Raw genomic sequence first — 22,433 nt, forward strand, 5'->3', positions numbered from 1 at the left:
AATTTAGTTTATTTTGTAGATTAGAGCAATAACAAGTATCAGTGGAAGTGGAGTGTTCAGCGAGCTTGTTTTGAGAGTTGATGCCAGTGACAACGGTGCAGTTTATAGATGTGAAGCTACTAATTCAGCCACAGAGAGACCCTTGATAGCAAACATTAAACTGACAGTTTACTGTAAGAATTTTACTTTTTTTCACATATTTACAGAGTGTTCCAAAATTAATTTAGTAGCATTTTTAATATATATATATATATATATATATATATATATATATATATATATATATATATATATATATATATATATATATATATATATATATATATATATATATATATATATATATATATATATATATATATATATATATATATATATATATATATATATATATATATATATATATATATATAGCATAATAGATAAATACAAAAAGGAAAAAAAATGAAGGAAAACAGTAAGTTTTAATTACTGCGCATAAGCTGCAAGCAAATTGAACTCATAAAATAGGTTCAATATGTAGAGAAAACACGGAAAATTGCAGAACAATGAAAAAAGGGAAAAATAAAAATAATAATAAAAATAATAAAACAAATTATTATTTTTATTATTATTTTTCCTTAATATTTTTACTTAGTGTGTTCTATTTTATTTGCTGTAATTTTTTTGTAAAATTTTCTTGAGCGCTCCTCACACTATTGTATTGTATTGATATATTTTGCTTTGGCTACATTCATACAATATTAGAAAGCGCTCTTTTTTGTGGATATAATCGTGTGAGCTGATGAAAAGATTATATATCTTATTTTCCGTTTTTTTTTCATTACTATTTTTCTTTTTCCCTTTTTTCATTCTTCTGTAAATTTTCCATGTTTTCTCTACATTTTGAACTATATATATATATATATATATATATATATATATATATATATATATATATATATATATATATATATATATATATATCATATATATATATATCATATATATATATATATTTCATATATATATATATATCATATATATATATTTCATATACTATACTTTCATATAATATTTCATATATTTCATATATATATATATTTCATATATATATATATATATATATATATATATATATATATATATATATATATATATATATATATATATATATATATATATATATATATATATATATATATATATATATATATATATATATATATGTTTAACATATCTATTGTGATAGAAAGGATGCTTTTAAGTTTACGTAACTATAATTACTGCTATTATTCTTTAAGAGTTCCATCGCTTAACTTATTTTGTAACAAAATATCATCAGTTTTTGACATGATAGTTTTAAAAACAATTTAAAGTTTACATTACAGTCCCCCCCCCCAGCCTTTGTATACACATCTTATCTTTGTAATACATACCGAACTTAATCCAACGATTTTTGACACGATACACAAAGAAAAAAGTCTCGTAAAACTAGCGTGTTGCATGGTATTGACTATTCTGATAAAAAAAAAGGAAAATTATGGTTAATTTAAACTGTATTTTATTTTCACACTTACAAGTACTCAATGGAAATACAATAACGTTTATGAATGAACTTTTATCAAATATTATGATATATACATTTTTCCAAAAACAGGCTTTCTAACATTTTTTGTGCAGATAAAATTCTTAGGATACTCTAAAGTTACACATTATTTTAACTTTCAAGAGATTTCTTTTTTTTGATTATGTATTTTAATTTCAAACTTACAAGCACTCAATGAAATATATACCGTAACATTTACAGATGAACTTACATCAAATATATTCAAACATACCTTTTACATTTTACAATAACAGGCATTAACATTTAACTTTTTGTACATATGATACACTAAAGTTACTCAATATTTTAATTGAAACGTTATTTCTTTTAATTATGTATTTTATTTGCAAACGTACGAGCACTCAATGGAAGTTCCATAACATTTACTGATGAACTTATATAAAATATTATCAAACATCCATTTTTTCAATAAAAGGATTTATAGTATATTTTATGGCAGATAAAAGTCTCAGTGTACAATAAGGTTACTCATTATTTTTTGTTGCCGCGGAATCTCTTTTGGCTATGCATTTTATTTGCAAACTTACAACCAATTAATGAAAATACCATGACACTTATCTATGAATTCATATTGCATATGTCAAACAAACATTTATTATTCCTAAACTCGCTTTCCGGATGCATTTGCAAAATAATTTTTTCAACCCTTCATCCTTACGAATACTAAAAAATATTTTAGATAAATTCATGCCCAAAAATATATAAGCGTGCATTGCTTATACGTGTTTTGGGAGAAATTTTGAATATTTTTGTTGAAAGTTTTAATCTTTACTAAGCATTCATTAGTTATAAAGATTTTAGGAAAAGCAGTCTCATAAATTTTATCTACTTTTTAAATAACTTTGAGATTACAGAAGAGTACCAGAGATATTCACTGTGTAAATTGAAGTTTTAAATGCTCAAGCAGCACACATAGAGATTTTAATCCAATTTTTCATTTCTTTTGGAACATTCAGCTGCTATAACGTTACTTTACAACTTAAATAACGAATACTAATTGGTATTCATATTTTCCTTTCGGTGTAGAAATGATTATTCAAGCAATATAAAATTACTCTTTATTCTGTAAATGTACAAGATTTTATTTTATTCAGATTGTAATAAATTTTTCTACATTGTTCTCCATAATTGCATTATCTATATTCCCTATTAAATCTATTTGGATGCATTGTGTTATAAAAACAATAGTGGCGACGAAATAGCATGCTTGAAATTTGTGAAGTTAGTACATATATTTTAGGACACCCTGTAACTGAAGCATGTTACTTAAGAAATAACATTCAGGAAATTTATAAAATAGTAGATATAGTTTATATCATCCCATGAATGAAACATATTAGTTAATAATATGCACGAAATTTGCAAAGTTAGTAAATATAGTTACCGAATACCCTGTAACTGAATAATATAACTTCAGAAATGGTATGCATAAAATTGGAAATTAAGTAACTACAGTTTGGAATATCCTGTAACTAAAGAAATCGTAGTATGCGAGAAATTTGTAAGGTTGGTAAATATAGTTTTGAACACACTGTAACTGAAACATATGGTTTAAGAAATCGTATGGCTGAAAATTGTAAAGTTAAATATAGTTTGGAACATCCTGTAATTGAAAAATATTACTTTAGAAATCGTATAGATCAATCTTATAAAGTTGAATATAATTTGGAGCATACTGTAACTGAAACATACTTTAGGAATCGTGCGCATAAAACTAGTAAAGTTAAGTATAGTTTGGAACATCCTGTAACTGGAACATACTTTAGAAATCGTATAGATAAAACTTGTAAAGTTGAATACAGTTCTGAACATCCTCTAAAAGAAACATATTGTTTTAGAAATCGTATGGATGAAACTTGTAAAGTTAAATGTAGTTTGGAACATCATATAACTGAAGCATATTACTTTAGAAGTTATACGGATATAACTTGTAAAGTTAAATATAATTTGGAACATCCTGTTACTAGAAAATATTGCTTTATAAATGCTATGCATGGATTTTGTGAAGTTGAATATAGTTTGGAATATCCAATAGCTGAAGCATATTACTTTAGAATTTTTAAGCATCAGGTTATTTAATATTATTTGTAACTGTTCTTCTACTTTACAGTTCCCCCTTCCTCTGTTACTATGAAAATAACCCCAAAGAAGCCTAGGAGTGGTGATTTAGTAAGTATCAAGTGAATATCTTGCAAATATCTTCAGTTTATTAAGTAATAACTACACTGTAAAAATATATATGGTTAAAACTACAAGAATGTTAAATTGTGCTTCTGGCTTTATGAGAAAAATCAAAATTATCGGCAAATTTTACAGAAGCGATTTGGAAATGATTTTGGTAAAATTAACACTTTACTATGGTTTTACAATATGTGAAAAAACTTGGTCACTGTGGTAAAATTTGTTAATTTTATAATGATATCTTTGGCATAAAAATCATTTATTTGGTTATATTTGCTTTTCAGTTTTGTATTTTTTACTAAATTTGTGGTAATCTGAACAATAGTATACCGTTAACCATTGTAGAACCAATAAACCGTTGCCGTATGAACGGAAAAATTACTAAGTTAATGGTTAAATGACCGTAATATTTGGTTTCTACTAACAGAATTCTGATTTTTAGCAGAAATGTTATTACAAAACAGTACAATAAGGTTCCAGAACTTTTTTTTTCTGTTGAGATTTTATCTGTTGAGATTTTATTATTTAACTTCAAAATATCTTGTAAGCAAAAATCATTTTTTTAAACCGCTATAGACTATTTTTCTTCACTTCCAAAATGTATTTAAATGAAAGAAATAAGTATTTTCAAAACTTTAAAAAGTAAAAAAACAGCTATAATCAACTACTGAAGCTTAAAGCTTTGCAATTATAATCAGTCTTTGTTACAATACACGTTTTTGTTGCACTGCATGTTCTTATAACACTGTAAAGTAAAGAATTTTTAAGTTAATTTTCATTACTTTATGATTCATTAATTCTTAATTATGCATTTTGAAATCAATTAATTCTTCATAATACATTCACCAGAAAAAAAAATCACACATTACATCTTTAATGCATATTAATAATGGCAGTTTAGAAATTTTCAGCTCTCTCTTATTCTTAAGTTGAAAATAATTAACTCTGAAATAAACATCTTTTTTTGCAATAAAAATTCAACGATGAATTATTAATATTTAAACTACAGACACTGAACATTTGAAAGTTCATACAATGTTGAAATTTGTACATTTTCGTATTTTTGAGAAGTGACTTTCCTCTTACTAATAATTAATTGAGAAAGTCTTTCAAGTGGAAGAAATTCTTGCAACATTTTTAAGCTTTCCGGTTAAATAATTAAAATTTGCTACTACTGGTGACTAAAGATGTTAGTTTCATATTAAAAGATGCCGAAAGTAAAAATGACGACTCTTAAGTGGACTTTATTTTTACTGCATTTACAAAAATCGTGGAATAAAATCTTTGCAGCGCAATTATTTTACATTGCACAACAAACCCACCATTCACATTCATTATAGATGAGGTACTAGCAAAAATGGAATAAATAAAACTATATGAATTTAATTTTGAAGACAATAGTTTAACTGGAAAATTCCTTTATTTATGCATTTATGAGAATATTTTATGAATTCACTCCATGGCTATAATTTGTATTGTGTTGTAACTCATTTGATATTAAACAAAATACTTAGTTAACTTGATAATTTTTAAACTATCTTTTTTAAAAATCTACTCTCGTTTTAACTTTAAAAGTTTAGCTAGAAACTTCAACTTGCTGTATAAGTAGATATTTACCACAGTAAATTATAATATTTATGCATTATGCATACATGTATAATAAGTAAATTATAATTAAAAGTTTGTGTATTTAATCTTTATTTGCTAATGCGTATTCAAAACATGCATACATTTCATAGTATATAAAACAAGCTTTTGCGCATTTTTATTTGTGAAATGTGCATTGCAAATCATTATCTTGTCCACTTAGAGGCTGTTATGGTTACATAGAATAATTTATGTAACAGTTATTATATTTTTAAAGTTATACAAACTAAAATATGGCATGCGTTGTTTTTAAAATAGAACAGAAATAAGTAAGAGATAGAGGAAAAAAAATCAAACATTATACTTTATAAGGTTTGAAACATTTCTCAGAAATATTTTGAAAATTCATCCGAGATCCTTTCGTTTAAACACATTTTCCTTTGTTTTTAAACTTATGTTTCATAAATTAATTGACTATTTTGCTATGTTGGAAAACTAAATAGTCTCTACTATGCGTCCACGAAGGGAAAACATCTGGTAAAATTACTATGCATTCCTGTATTTCTGTTAAAAATAAAAAAAATAAAAGATAAATAAATAGTTTTTGTTAATAAAACCAAAATATACGGTATTTAAGCGATTCATTTGGTAATTTTTCCCTTTATATGGAGGCGGTTTACGGGAAGTTCTGTTTTTGCCAATCATAATTCTCATTACCACACATTTAGAAAAATAATACAGAACTGAAAAATAAATTTTTTGGAATATAAATACCACTTTTTACGACATTCTGAAAGGTATTATGATAAAATCACTCAATTTTACTACATTAATCAAACTTTATCACGCATTATAAAACAAAATTTTATTGTTAATATTACCAAAGTTATTACCAAAGAACTTGATTACCGAGCTTTTTGGTGTTTCAAATGCGGAAAACTTCACCACATTCTCAGAGTTTCGTCCATATTTTTCTCTTAGTGTAATTATGTAACTATAACATCTAATTCATACCTTATTAAATATTACAAAATTTATTTTCTCATGCACTGGACTGTCCACATTCACTGTCGTTGTCGTTAATAATTTCTTGTCAAACTTAAAAAATTATTACTGATTTTTAATTAATCATAATACAACCAGACGCATTCAAGCACTTTGGTTTATGGCTGGTTATGGCTATATATTATATATATATATATATATATATATATATATATATATATATATATATATATATATATATATATATATATATATATATATATATATATATATATATATATATAGATATATATATATATATATATATATATATATATATATATATATATATATATATATATATATATATATATATATATATATATATATATATAGTTTCAACGTCATCATATGTATTATGATTTGCAGTATATTTTTAAACATAAAATATACCAAAGTCACTCTTGCAGGGAACCATTATAAATTGACCCATTTAATGAATTAGTGTTCGTTTAGAAAAATACTTCTAAAGGAAAAAAATATAATCAAAAGAAACCACAACTTAACAATTTTAATTATTATTCTTCAAAAATAAATTACTTGCTTTTTGTTCTCTGGTGCGAAATATTCATTTTTTCTACTAAAATTTTATGGCTGGAGAATCGTAAAATAAGAAGCGGAGAAAGCGCTTATTTTTTGTAATGATATTTTCCGTTTAAATGCTTATCCATTCCTAAATGCAATTATTTCTCTTAAAATGAAAATTTAGTATTATTTAACACATGTTTGAAACTTTTTTCAAAATGTTCAAAATTTAATTTATTAATTAATGTTTTAATAAATTTATTAATTAATTTATAATTAATTTTATAATTAATTTATAAATTAATTTTATAATTAATGTATAATTAATTTTATAATTAATGTATAATTAATTTTATAATTAATGTATAATTAATTTTATAATTGATTTATAATTAATTTATTAATTAATTTTTTATACCCTATAAAACGTGTATTGCCCTATAATGTGATATCTAATAAAGCAATGAACGTGCTAATTAATTTTTATGTAAAGTAATTAATTTTTATGTAAAGTAAAATTTTTATGTAATACATAAATTGTATTTTTTGTTGAGCCTTACAATTTTTTTACACTCAGGTTAGTATACTGTGTGATTCAGGAAGCAGCAATCCAGAATCAACTCTGCACTGGTGGCGAAATGGTGAGGTGTATTCTGGGTACAACAGTGAGGTAACAGACTCGACGAATGGTGGCAAATCAACGCACAGTAGACTGGATTTAAATGTTTACGCAAAAGATGACGAAGCAGTTTTCACGTGCCAAGCAACCAATCAAGTGCTTCAGAGAAGCGTCCATGAAAGCGTCACGCTTCGAGTATTTTGTAAGCCTTAGCATAGTTTAAATTTATAATTATTTTGGTAAATTGGCTTATTAGAGTTTTATAACAATTGGGATATTGCAGCTAAAGTCTTGTCTTTTAAGCTTTCAAATCATTATTTTTTTTAATTAATATTTGGATTATTTTATAAATACTATAAATAAAAAGTCTCAAATCTGAGAAATAATTAAAAGGGAATAATAATTCTTAATAATTTTTACTCCAACTTTAACGTTATTAAGTCCTATCAACTTAAAACTACAATTGTAATCTAAAGAAGTATAACCTAGTTTATTTATTTTGCATTTCTCTAATTTATAAAGCAAATAGCAAATATTGTTACGATTTATTTTTTTACGGTTAAACATTTCGGGTTTTATCTTCTGCTTACGTGAATAAACTAAATTCAACTTTTCTGTAAGGGATAATGGCTTTATTTATATATTTGTAATTCATATAATTTATAATCAGCGTTGAACAGCCTATACAATTTTGTGTCTACTACTAACAATGTTCAACTCCGTAGACTAGCATTTTTGAACCTAATCCATAAGAAAAAGGAGCTCTTGGATCAAACATTGAGATAAAGTAGCCTTCGTGGAGGGCATTTTTAACTAACCCGCGTTTGCAATACATGGAGAGGAATTCCACGATAAACTTTCCATGGTTAGCCCGATGGCAGGGGGATTCTAACCAAAAATCCGTCTATCACTGAGGAAATTTTATGTCAGCACTGTAGTCAGTGCGAGCTGACTTCAGAATTCGTATTGACCAGCCATCGCTGGAATTCGAACCTGGGAAACCTAATGTGGAGACGAGTGCTTCATCTCCTGAGCCACCACGGCTCTAACTCATATAATTAAAAAAAATCATATAATTAACAAACTGCTGCCCTGGATAAATTTTAGAAAAACAATTTTTTAATCATTACGAATCAAACTCCACAACATAATTTTTATTTAACATAGCTAAGGTTATAAACCATCACCGTAGCAACTTTTTTTTCAGTAATATTTTGTAAGTTTGAAGGTTTAAAAACCAATATTTTTAAATACTTTCTTGAGAAAAAAATTAAATTCATAAAGCTAATTTAAAAGCAATCTTTAAGGATTATTAAAGCTGACTCCACCACTATATTAACAAGCTGAAAGCAAATATTTTACGAAATTAATCCTGAATACCTAAGGGCATTTAGCTCCATATCCTTTCAATTCTAATTTTCTACATAATTCTATTCTGTAATATACATTTATCAGTAAATAAACATTGAAATCCCCCTTTGAATATTTAATCTACCTATGATTTTTAATAAAAGAAAACATTCTAATCCCTTAGCTGAAAGGAGTCATTAACATTACTCCAAAAATATCTTATGAATGCTCGTATCGATGATAAATTACGAATTTGTTCCACAAACCAAGTATATGAGAAATGGTGGAACAAGAAAAATACATCCACATATTTTCTACGCCTCGTTAAGTCTGTGTTCACTTTCTTCTGTTTTGTATCCTTAGAGAACAAAGTAAGAACAAAATAATCAATCACAACGCAAAGGTCTTTGTTATCTCTTTGAGAAAGATTATAATACATATTGTTACAAAAGAAATAAAGAACGGAAACTGAGTGATTCATTTAAATCTCTAAAAGTCATTAGTTTGAATATGGTCAACTTTTTTTAGGGAAATTTGTTTTGTTTTCAATGTTCTCAAAAGAGTGTCAGCACTATGTTAGTGAGTTGTTTTGTTACACAAAATGCCTTTAGGTTAGGGTAATATACAATATTTAATTATGATAGCTATTTTAAGTAAATTTCCATTGCATAATCTATTTTTCTTTTGAAGTAATTTCTAAATGTATCATTCGTATATACTTTAAAATAATTCTTGTTTTTAGTTTTGGAATTATTGATTAAGGTTTTAAAGAATAGTTACAAAAAAATCTTATAAAAACGAAATTAAACTGTTCTATCGAGCAGAGTAAAAAAATAACGAGTTAAATGTTATTATATACATTTTTTAATGAAACTGAAAAGTGTGATCTAAAATTTTTTAGACATTAAGCATAGCAATGTCACATTATAATCAGTGCTATGCTCGTAAAGAACAGAAAAAGACACCAGATGAATTTTGATGGGGGGAAAATAAAAATTCATATATTCATATGAAATTTTGATAAATTGTGGTTGATTGTTTTAAATCTTGACTATCATGTGGTGAGCGGGCAGCTAATTTAGAATTCAACGTTCTTTAACGACTCTTTTTTCCTTTTGGCTGCATTTGGTCACAAAAAAAAAGAAAAAACAAGAGATAAAAGGCCGCTAAATCGGAAAAAGACAACCACACATTGTTTTCAGTGCCGAAGGATAATAAATATAATTAATATTTTTTTCAAGCGCTGAATTTCTTTTCTTAATCTTATAATAAAAAATACTGTGTTGTGCAAAATTATTATAAAAATGTTAAGATTATTTTATATTATTATTGTCTAAGTTTACGCTAACTTGTAGTTTCATGTCTGATTGCCTAATGTTAATTAATACAAATTTACTTATTAGATATGCTTTAATGAATAATGATGAACGGATATTCAGTTAGTCTTAGATAAAAAAATAAATTTGTTACCAAGTTTGAACCAATTGCAACGATGACAAAAACTATATCCAGTGATACACTGTGAAAAAGTAGGATGCCTGTACCCAGTCAGGCTGCCAGTACTTTTTACCGTTAAATCCATTTTTACCGAAACATGTTTCAGAACTAAAAATCTGATATACCGTAATTTTTGCCGTAATAATTGCGGTAAAATTATTGAATCACTCAATTTAAATAAATATTACTGTAAACAAAAATTACGATATAATATTTTCAGGTAAAAATGAATTTTACGGTGACATAGATTTAACAGATGATGCATCCAAAGTGCTATTATTTTATACCGTAATTTGATCCGGAATGTTTTAGAGTATAGATGGAGCAAGAATTTTTGTTCCTTTGTCCTGGAAGTTTTCCAAGGTTTTTTCACGCAATGTGTGTTTCCATACAGCCAAAATACACGTTAATTCCATTAAAAAATATCCATTTATGACGACGAATTTATCTGACCCCTGAGCTATATGTTTGGTTCAAAATTACATCTAACTCACACATAAAGGTAGAAATACTTGAATCTACCTGATTTATCGTAATACAAACATTTTATATTATTTTTAACAATTTCTAAATTTAAAAGAAAGTTTAAAAGTCCATAACTTCTAAGGAATTTGTGAAAAACAAAATATTTTCAGTAGTATTGCATTCTTTTCACAATTGCAACGTTGTATCAAATTAATAATCAGAATTATATCAACCACTAATCATAATTCCATCAAAATTACTCTTTAAACCTATTATGTAAGAATAGCTGTATTTATCGCAAAACAAACATTTTATATCACTTTTAACAATTTCTGAATTTAAAAGAAAGTTTAAAAATCTATAATTTCTAAGGAGTTTGTGAAGAACAAAATATTTTCAGTAATATTGTATTCTTTTCACAATTGCATCAAAACCACTAATCAAGCGTTGTATCAAATTAATAATCAGAATTGTGTCAACCACTAGTCATCATTCCATCAAAATCACTCCTTAAGCCTTTTATATAAGACTAGCTGCCGCCAGCAGCTTTGCCCATACGGAAGTACTTAGATCTAATATTAACTATTTTCAAGAGGTCAGGGATATTGTCAAAGTTCTTCCTGTATTAAATTTTAATAATAATTTAGAATCTGTCCATCACACATTAAATCCCACAAACTACCATAATAATAAGTTCCAGACATTTTAGCATAGTAGTCAGAATTCTACAGAAGTAGAGTAGTAGTCAGCAGAAATATAAAAAATATTTTCATCTCTGTTTCAAAATAAGATGAAAAACTCATCCCAATGCTTCATTACGTGCTTTTCTACTTCCTCATGCACCTCTCCAGCCACCTTTAGTATGTTATAATATATATGCTATAGCTCAAAAAAGGCAAGCTCCCTCACCAATAATTGGTAAGGTAGTATTGACCCACTATCCCAAAACACCAAACAAATCAAACCGGAAGTCTTGCAATTCCCCTATGACGTCATAGCAACGCACATCAGTGTAAATCAAAGCATTCGTATCATCAAGAGGAAGTTATAAACGTCTCTTATTGTACTGCCATCTGCCGATAATAAAGAGAACCTCCGGCAGGAATAAGGTGAATACTGCATCGATTTTCTTTTAAATATCTACAGTCATTTTAAAAAGGATAAAAAAAATAATTTAAATAATTGCTTTGTTATTAATTTTTTTTATTTCTGTATAAATACAAAAATATTTATAAATACAAAAATGTTTAATATTATACGTAACGTGTAACTAACCACTCAACACTGCTTAAATTATTACTTAGGACAGTCTAACAAAATGAATATAAGCAGGTATTATTAATTATTTAACAGTACTTAAATTATTACTAAAAACAGCCTAGAAAATTGGATTAATATAGATTATTACAATGTTGCCAATTTAGATGGAGAAATCGTGTTGGTGCCCGCGTAAGAGAAATAAATACATAGAAAATAATATAGTGGCAAACAGTTTAGCAGTTGCTTGCATGAGCATCCACGTGGAATAAAAATACATTTGTCATCCACATCTTTCAAATATCTACAAGAAAAATATCCCAATACGTAAGGCAAGAAATTCTTTATCCGCAACATTCTCTCACTCCTACTAAACACTTTTCTCCAAAGACCTGAAGAAGCCATTAACACTACCACCATCACAATTTATGAATACTAGTATCAATCATAAACCACGAATCCGTTCCACAAACGAAGTTCGAAGTGTTTGAGAAATGGTTTGACACGAAAAATGCATCGTCCAATTTTTTCCCGCCTCGTTATGCTTGTGACGGTTTTTCCTTCCTCCTTTGCATCCTGGGAAAACAAAATAAAAACCAAGACAATCAATCACATCCCAAATGTCTTTGTTATCTCCGACGAGATGGATCATAATACACTTCATTGAGGAAGAAAGAAAAAAAATAATGTAAACTCCTGATTCATTCAAATCTTCCATCGCGTCTGTTTTGCATAGCTACGACTTCTTAACGGTGGAGAGAATTACCTGTCCTAGCTTTTGTCGCTGGCTATAAGGTATTTTGTTTTCTCAAATAAGATGGATACATGTTTAAAACATGAATACGTGGCTGGATCTGGAAATAAATAGCTGGAAAATACCTATTCTTAATTTGCTTATTGGGAACATGAATCACTATGAATACGAAAAAGGGAAAACTAAGATTTGGTCAAACAGCTCATTTTTATTTGCAATTCGGTTTATAGTTGTGCAATATTTCACGAAGTAAGGAATTACCTTTTGTTGATTGCTGTTATTACGCTCGCTCAACGTCGCTAAAAACATTGGTCAAATGTTTTTTACTCTCTCGTTATGCTTGTGATGTTATTCTTTTCCTCTGAATTTTGAAAAAAACAAAATCAATAAGAAGACATCACGTCTTCTTTTTGATTTTGTTTTTAATACATCAATAAGAAAGATACTAAATGTCTTTGTTACACTATAAAAAATTCCAGATGAAATTACGATAAAAACTATTGGCACACTGAGTGCCGGTACTTCTTATCGGATCATGTGAGGGAACAACTTACTTAATGTGCCATAATTTTTAGAGTAATAATTGCCAAAAATCACTAAATCACTCTAATTAAATAAATGTTACTCTAAAAATTACGAAAATAAATAACAATTAGATTTCCGATAACGATAATAACGATTAGATAAAAATTACGAGGAATAAATAACAGAAGTACCTAATTTGTTAAAATCTTTCAGCTCCGCTGCTTTGGTAGCTACGACGATGAGGGAAACAACCTGCCGTAGCTTCTGTTACTGGTTGTAAGATATTTGTTTTTTCAAATAATATACATACACATTAAGGTAAAAAGATTTAGAGTACAAAGCTGGGAAGATATATTTTACTTTTGGTACATTAATGAGTATGGACACAAATAAAAACGACCTGACATTTAGTCAATCAGCTCGTTTTGAATTTTTTACAATTCTTTCATACGTTTCTAGTTTTATAACACTTTATGAGCAAACACTACGTCAGCAAAATTGTTTGGCTGCTTTGTTATGCTTGTGGTGGCTTGCTTCTTATTTGTACCAATGAAGAAACATTCTAATTAACCGCATCTAAAATGTATTTGTTACCTCCAGCAAGATGGATCGTGATTCCCTTTGTCATGAAATGTGAAAGACAAGAATAATGCAAACAGCTTATTGAATCAAATCTTTTAGAGCTGTTGTTTTACTTAGTTAAGATTTCTTAATTGAGTTGGGAATCCCCTGAAGTAGATAATTTAGTTGACTACAATATTTTTCTTTTTTGTAATAGAGTGCGTTTAAACATGAATGCAAGGCTAAATTTTGGAATTGGTAGCTGCTTATTTGTGTTTTACTTTGTTTACTTTAAGCTATTTATTTTTGAATACCATCTTAAGAGTTTCTTTGATAACTTTTCAATTTAAGAGATATTTAGGTTCATTAACTGTCGAGAAAATTACTGTTGTAAGTTCTGTTCCATATTATTTTCGACCGTATACCAGGTATTATCCTCTGGACACCGCTTTTGCTCTGGAGATAGTGCACTGGTTCCTTGGGTTATCCATCCACTTTTCCTTCGAGGTTAATATCTTCCTTACCTGTACTATGCATGATTCTTTATCGCCTTACGAGATCATCGCCAACAAAACCAATTATTTTTATTTTTTGAAATGCCGGATGCTATTTTGGCAATGTATGAAATAATTGTCCTGATGAGGTTATTATGTAAATGATGTGCATATTACGGTGAATGACCGAAATCGGTGGTTGTTGACTTTCATCGGTGAATGTTGACAATCAAATTAGTCGCTTTGGTGAATGTCCGAAATATTTATTACATCTGATTTCATATTAATTTATTCCTGGATATAATTATATTTATTCGATATTTTAATACTTACTGACGATAGATTAGAACAAACATCAGTGGTTGGAGTATCGAGCAAATGTATACCGGGCAGTGGCACTTGACCTTAAAAAAACATCAGTGTAGGGTATACCGGGCAAATGAATACCAGGCAATGGCACTTGGCCTTAAAAAACATCAGTGTAGGATATACCGGGCAAATGTATACCGAGCAATGAGACTTAACCAGACCTAGTATGACTAGACCTTTGGTAAATGTCTGAAATATATACTAGGTCTAGTGCCACTTTTGCTATAGCTTAAATATTTAAAAAAAATTAAACAAAGCGTTTGAATCAATTTTAAACTGATAACGAAATTATTGCTTTAAAATTAAAAAAATAATAATTAAAGCTGCGCCAGATAAGAGTAATTGAAGTAGTTGCTTTATACAGCGCATGTGCGGAAAAAACCTTTTAAAAAATTATCCACGTGCATCTAAAAGTGGATGAATATCCCAAGACACCGCACTGGTTAACCCTTGAGGTTATTCCGGTTTGAGTCAAAGCGGTGGCTGGTTGATGCGAATTTTGCTCCCGGCTAGTACCGATCAAAGTCCTGACGTAAAATATCCTCAGTGGTGGACAGATCAGGGGTTAGAGTCAAGGCCATAGCCCATCCTTGGGAGTTAGTGACAAATATGACGACTGCGCTTAACTGATAAAAAGTGATGCAAACATACAAAAAGTCCTCCAGTCACCTTTATTAGTGCGTGAAAATGTTAATAGAGGTAAACAGAGTAACGGTAACTCAGGGAATAGAGCCTTCTCCTTCCAATGAGATAATACAGGTTCGAATCCCAGTGGTGGCTGTTTGGGGAAATGTTTATCCCCCGGCTACTCCTGACCTCAATGCCCCCTTGCCATCCGTCAGGTGAGTAGGCTTAGTGGTTTTCTTCTACGTGTAACAAAATGCGAGTTACTTAAATCAAAATGTATTCTGAGAAGGCTAGTTTGTCTTAATACTTGATCCAGGAGATCCCTTGTCTTCTAGGTTGAGTTTAAAATTACAAGACTACGGAGTTGAACCTTGATATTCGTAAACTCAGAATCGAGTCTACTTTATAAAAAATAAAAAAAAATTATATGTTTCCATGAGTGAAATTTTTCTGAAACATGCATGTTAAGGGTAAAAAAATAAAATGATTTTACTAAAATTTTCACTCATTATCTGTCAACTTGTGTTAAGTCACAATGATGTTTCATGAGGATTTAAGGGTAAGATGAAAATTACTCTTAAGTGAATATCTTTATTCATGTTATAGTTAATTTAATTGCCTTCATCTATGTATATTTGAATTATAGCAGTAAGGTAAGACAAAAAATCTTACTTCATAACTATATCTTCTTTAGTTTTAACTTTTACAACCAATTCAACAACACTTACTTTACGAATAATACTGGGGAACAAATTTTTTGTTGCATTTATGCCAAAACCTGATTTTGCCTGATTCGAGTGCGGGAAATTTTAAATCTGAAATTAGTTTTGCTCCTAAAGCTACAGATTTTTTTCAAAATAACATTTCAGTCTATTTTTTGTCAATTTTTTTTTTTAAAATCTAATATATATGGTAAAGGGTCGCGTTAATGCTGCAACAAACATTTAGGGAAGTTACGACACATCATCGGGATTGCATTGGTGATTATGACAGGAAATCTAGTTGTACGTGCTAGACGTGCTTCTTTGTTATGGCCTGCTCAGAGGCGAATAAAGAAACTGCTCATTATGAGCAAGCGCCCCTAGCGGCTTAAAACGTCATTCCCGGGAATAGGTTTCAATGCAATTTTATTCCTATTGATATGGACTAACTCCCCCAGAAACTTATCGCAGCATTTACGCAACCCCTTGTTTTATATAATGTTTTTAAACTTAGAAATTTCGATTAAAACATGTTATACAACAACTAAACGACTTATTAAACAACGACTAAACATGTTATTTTAGAAGGAAAAAGATGTTGAGCAGAAAGTGAAACTGATTTTAAATTAGTGATACGAAAGTATCTAAGATAAGTGGCAAAAAATCTCATGCAATAGAAAAACAAAAGGAAAAATATTATTCCTCTGAGTAATTCCTTTTAACTTTTGCAACAAATATGCAGCAAATCTTATTTTATAAATTTGACCTGATTCTTACCTTATAAAAAAGATTCTTGATTTTAATTTTTACCTCTCACTTAACCTTATAACTAGCACTTATCTAACTTGATTTAATTTTTTAAACAAATATATAGCAAATCTTATCTTATAACTAATACTATCTCTCCTGATTTTTATCTTCCTATCATATTTTTATCAGATAAACCAGAATTCCTGGTAGCAAGCCTGGAGAAATTTGACGTCATCGAGGGAGAAACGTTGATCGTTAATTTGACGGCCAGAGCTCATCCCGGTGTGATCACTTATACTTGGAAGAAAGGTTTGGTATCCCCCATCCCCCCAACTCCAATCAGGGGGGAGGGAGGCAAGATCAATCTCCGAGTCACTTCCAGAGGACCCCTGCTGGAAATCAAGGACTCCCGAAGGGAAGATGCTGGACAATACGAATGTGAAGCAACCAATTCTGAAGGCACAGGCCAAACCATCATAGTCGTTAACGTTCTATGTAAGTAATTTTTCTAGCAGAGAATTGCGCTTTTTTTTTCTTCTTTTCCTTCATACTAAATGAATCCTTGGGTTGGAGAAATAATCAATCTGGATAGAGTCGGATTTGCAGTATTGGTTTTAATATTTCTTATTAATTATATTTAATCTCATTTTTTTTCACGGAGAAGAAAATTCAGGTGAAATTACCGTACTGTATGTTAATAATATTTCAAATGATGAATTTTAAAAAAAAACTGTAATCCTTTTTAATAAAAAAGTCTGCTGTATTTAAACCATTCATTTGATATTTTCATCTTTAAAAAAATTTAATTCTCTTCAAATATATAGATTAGAAATAAGAGTCGACATGTTTCGAGCTCGCAAAAGTAGGAGCCCATTTTCAAGACTGTATTTTTTTTTAATCGAATGAAGTTTTTTAATCAAGTTATAATCTTACCTCATCAGTTTCTTGGAATTTGTTTTTTTTTTTTTTTTTAACATTCATTAGGTAATTTTTTGTTCGTATGGAAACGGCTTACACGAAATTTTGGTTTTTAAAATTATAGTTGTTATTACCTACCATTTAGTAAAAAATATAACTGAAAAGAAAATTCATCCAAATGATGGTTTTCGTGCAATGCTTTAAGCTATCATGATAAAATTGCCAAATTTTACCACATTTGCCAAATTTTAGTACATATTATAAAAGCCATATTTTAGAGTTTATTTTACAAAAAATATGTCCACAGCTCATTGATTAAAATTACTGAGATCTTTGGTATTTCTATAGAGACAGCAGAACGGTGAATTTTACTACATTACTGTAATTTCGACGGTACTTCTTCTCAGTGCAAATGATACTTTCTCGTCTGTGATATTAAACAATGAACTTTAAATAACATTCAAAACTCGGGAATAATTCTATTTAAATCGTTACTTTCAAAACCATAAATTTTATTAAGGGTAAAATATATAATTTTCCAAAATAATTTTCAAAAAATTAATTAATTTTCGAAAATTAATTAAATAATTTTCCAAAAGTCATGTATAAAACGTTTGATATTTTCAAAGTTAATAAGTCCTTATTACTTTCAATAAAAACTAAAAATTTAATTATTGTGAAGAAATAAAATTGTATCCAAAAATTGCGTTTTCAAGAAAATGTTATAGCTGAAATAAACAAATAAACAGTTCCAGATTTAATATATATCTCTATAATAGTAATATTATCTTTAATATATCTCTATAATAGTAGTATCTCTATATATAAAATATTTCACAAAGCAACTCGAGTTTTCTACAAATTTGTCGTAACTTAATCTTTAATCAAATCAAGTACGTAAAGTAAAGAATAAGAAAAAATTTCTGTAAACTTTAAAAATAATTTAAACTTTAAGTACACGACTGTCTTGATTTGCATGGCTGTAAATGAGTTGAATTATTTTTAGTTTAATTAAAAATACACACTGTTATTTTGTAAATGTTTACTTTGCTGCTTTTAAGATTTATACACAACTAGTGAAAAGCGTTAACTTATTTATTTCTTAGAAAATAAAATTTAAAAAAATATCTTTCTTCTCTCGCCACCAAATTAAAAGAAAACTTTTGTTTAAGCTGTTTTTTTTTTCTCTTTATCATAGTTTTAAGTCTTAAAGTTAACGCATTTAACATAAAAAATTTGACAAACATGTCAAAAACAGCACGCAAGGAAGTTAACTTATAATGTATACTATAATCTCGCTATATTACTTATAATCGAGCTTAAGATGTATTAACAGTTTCTTAAGAGTTAGGTTTATTTAAAAATAGAGCAAATAGACTGTACTTACGAAAATCAATCAATTAAACATTGCCTTTTTTTAGAATTTTTTAGAATATTTCTGTTAAAAAAATTTGTCAAAAAATTTGGGCTCCGTATGTCACAAAGTATGGACGATATCGTGAACAACATTGCCAATAATATGAAAGTGATCATAAAAATTTAAATATTTATATTAACTTTAGCGTTAAGTTAATTTACTTAATAGAAAGACAATTATATCATCAATTATGTATATAACTTTAACATAATGCTAGTTAAATTGTTTTAATGCAAATAAGGATTCTTGGTACGTCTCACATAAACGTTGCTGCAAGCAGTAATATGATTGGTGAAATAAGTTCATATTGTAATTAATAAGTTAATTTAGGAAGCTATGATAAATCAAAACTTTTTACGTTGAAATAATATAATATCGTTTTATTGCATAAAACTAATAATCTTTAATACAAATTATATAAAGTTATAAATATATACCGAGCTACTTAACGAATTATTTGAACAAATAATCTGTAACATAATTGGTATAATAAATTAAAAATATATACCGTGGGATGATTATGTATTATAATATTTTTATTTATATTTCTGATTTTTACATTTAGAAACATCAGCTAAAATTTTAAAACATTAGAAAAAAATGTGACATTGTTTTCAAACTTGAAATATTTGAAACATGATTCATTGACAGTCTAAATGTAACATGCCATTGTTTATATTTTTTACATATCATTTTTTTTCTCAATAATCCTTTCTGTTGAAAGAATTTTGAAAAGAAACTATATTTAATATTCAATTTTAGTGTTAACCTACCATTTGTTTATAATAACTATGTTCTTTTATTTTTATCTGAATGAATAAAAAAAGATATCCAAAAAGAAAACAAATCGAAATTCTAAAAATAAAATTAGGCACCTCAAATTAATTATAACTCTTACAGCACTAGCATTTTACTGTAATACTATGCATTAATGTTACTAAAAACGTTTAAAAAATTAAAAACACATGTTACTTTTTAATGCATAAGTTGAAATAAACATATTTCAAGCTTGTAAGAACTTGGAAAAATGACCGTATAATCATTCTTAGTTTGAAAGTAAAATCTTTGAAATTCAATTGACTTGAGCTTCGAAATTTGATACCAAGTTTAACAAATATATTAAAACTGGAATCTGTAAAATATAAAATCGAAATTTAGTCACTTTCAGAGTATTGTCCAAAATTAATAATACTGTACTCATTTTACTGCTAATGCAAAACTAATTATCTATCACAAAAGAGCAAAGAATGGTAACTGACATGCAAAACTAAGGTTTTTAAAAACTTTATAATATAAAGGGGGGGGGGAGACATTTTCAAATTATGAAAGGTTCGAGCACCACCTTTTTCTAGAACACTTCAAACTGCTTCATTTGCCGAAACGCATATTAAAGACTCTAAGCTTTCAGCCATCGCTAATAATCTCTTCAAATCGAATTAATCTACGACACGTCATATTTCATCAGATATCCCTCCCTTCAAGGAGCAATCTCTCCATTCCAGAACCACCCCCAATTCTAGAATTCTTATCCCCCATCTTGCCGCCCACTCAATCAAATCTTTCAAATTGAGTTATAAAGAAATTCCCTGACACAAGCGGAAATTTCCCTACTCTTTGGAAAACGCAGAATGAAAGGGATTTAAACACGTAGCCATACAAAAGAGCCTTGTTCAGAAAATCTCAAAACATTCTTTTGAACTGTAACCCCTCTCCCATTTTCCCACCAATCCTGGATATTCCGGGATTTTCCATCTTTTCTTGATGCATTAAACACGGGAATTGTGAACTCTCAGGAGGATAATGAGGTTTTCCGGTAAAACTGATTTTTATCTTATGTCCTTCTTTTTAGCGAAACAACAATACAATAATTTTAGGCGATGAATACCAGTTTAATGGTTTCGGGGGAGACCCTCGTGTTTGCCCGAATGGCTCTCTTCTATGCCCTGTGCCCTGGCACAATAGATTCTGGAATGATTTTCCTGGTGATGGGCTTTATTCCTTCATGGTTCAATTCGTGATATGCATATTCAGCCATTTGGCAAACAGAAAAGACTTACACACGCATTGAACGCGAATTAGTTGCAGCTTTTATCGCCAGAACTAATTGAGTAAGCTTGAAATGGCGTCAATTTATAAAGGATCTTTGAAAAATGATACATAGAGCCTTCATTATTTTTCTTAATTGGGCAAATGTTCTAAAATATGTTTTTCCGTGTTATCTGTTTACTTTATTTGGATAATTATTATGTGTAGATTTCATCAGTGAAAGTAGAATAATAATTAGGAAAATCCATATTTTAATTAGGTTTTTGATTGTTCTAAGGAAATTTTTATTTTTGATTGAAAGAATGCAATGATAACTGCAATTTATGAAGCTTAATTGACAAATGCAATGCTAAAACTTTATTATTGCTTGTAAATAAGGCTATTATTGCTTGTAATTTTCCGATGTATTGATTGTCAAAGATTTTTTTGCACTTTTTAACAGACATTCATCTCATCTAGAAATCAATCCCTCCAATGTGATAAAATAAAATAAAATTATTTAAAATAAGCCATTTTTATAACTTTCCCTGAAAAAATTGTTTCGAAAAACGAAGAAATGGGTCATTTTATAGAAACATAAAATTAAAAATTTTACTTTATTAAACAATAAAAGTAAATATTTATCCAAAAGATATTAATATCTCAAAACACCGAACACTCAATCTTATTATTTCCTTCATATTATGATAAATTTGTTGAATATGAACCCATATTTTCTCTGGTGAATTGATAGGAAAAATTTTTTTTGAACTCTTTCCTTTACTTAAACAGCTATCCATCTCTTCCAGCAATCAATTTCCCTAGTGAAATAAAATAAAACAAAGTTAAAGTAAGCCATTTTTATGACTTTCTCTAAAATAATTCTTTTGAAAAATGGAGAAATAGGTATATTTTGTAGAAACATCAAATTGAAAATTTCATTTTATTAAAAAATAAAATTTAGTATACGTCCACAAGGTAATATTGATGTCTAAAGACACCAAATACTCAATTTCATAATTTCATTCGTATCATTACAAATTTTTTGAATCTAAACCCATATTTTTTTCTGATGTATTGATTGTCAAACATTTTTTTGCACTCCTTAACAGACATCCATCTGTTCATCTGTTCGAGAAGTCAATCCCTCCAACGGGA

The 22,433-nt window shown here is 28.1% G+C and overlaps 1 protein-coding gene across 1 annotated transcript in view; it reads left to right on the forward strand.

The window, feature by feature from the left end:
- LOC107441037 (nephrin) overlaps positions 1-22,433 on the forward strand; it is a 353,729-nt gene that overhangs the window by 252,244 nt on the left and 79,052 nt on the right. Inside the window, exons 11-14 of the mRNA XM_043050259.3 lie at positions 20-173; positions 3,720-3,778; positions 7,524-7,767; positions 17,105-17,410. Of these exons, the coding sequence (XP_042906193.1) occupies positions 20-173; positions 3,720-3,778; positions 7,524-7,767; positions 17,105-17,410 (763 nt within the window). The remainder of the gene's footprint in view (positions 1-19; positions 174-3,719; positions 3,779-7,523; positions 7,768-17,104; positions 17,411-22,433) is intronic.

Source organism: Parasteatoda tepidariorum, chromosome 8, assembly GCF_982258835.1.
Source record: "Parasteatoda tepidariorum strain Cologne lab strain chromosome 8, Ptep-v5.0, whole genome shotgun sequence".
NCBI classification, from domain to species: Eukaryota; Metazoa; Arthropoda; class Arachnida; order Araneae; family Theridiidae; genus Parasteatoda; species Parasteatoda tepidariorum.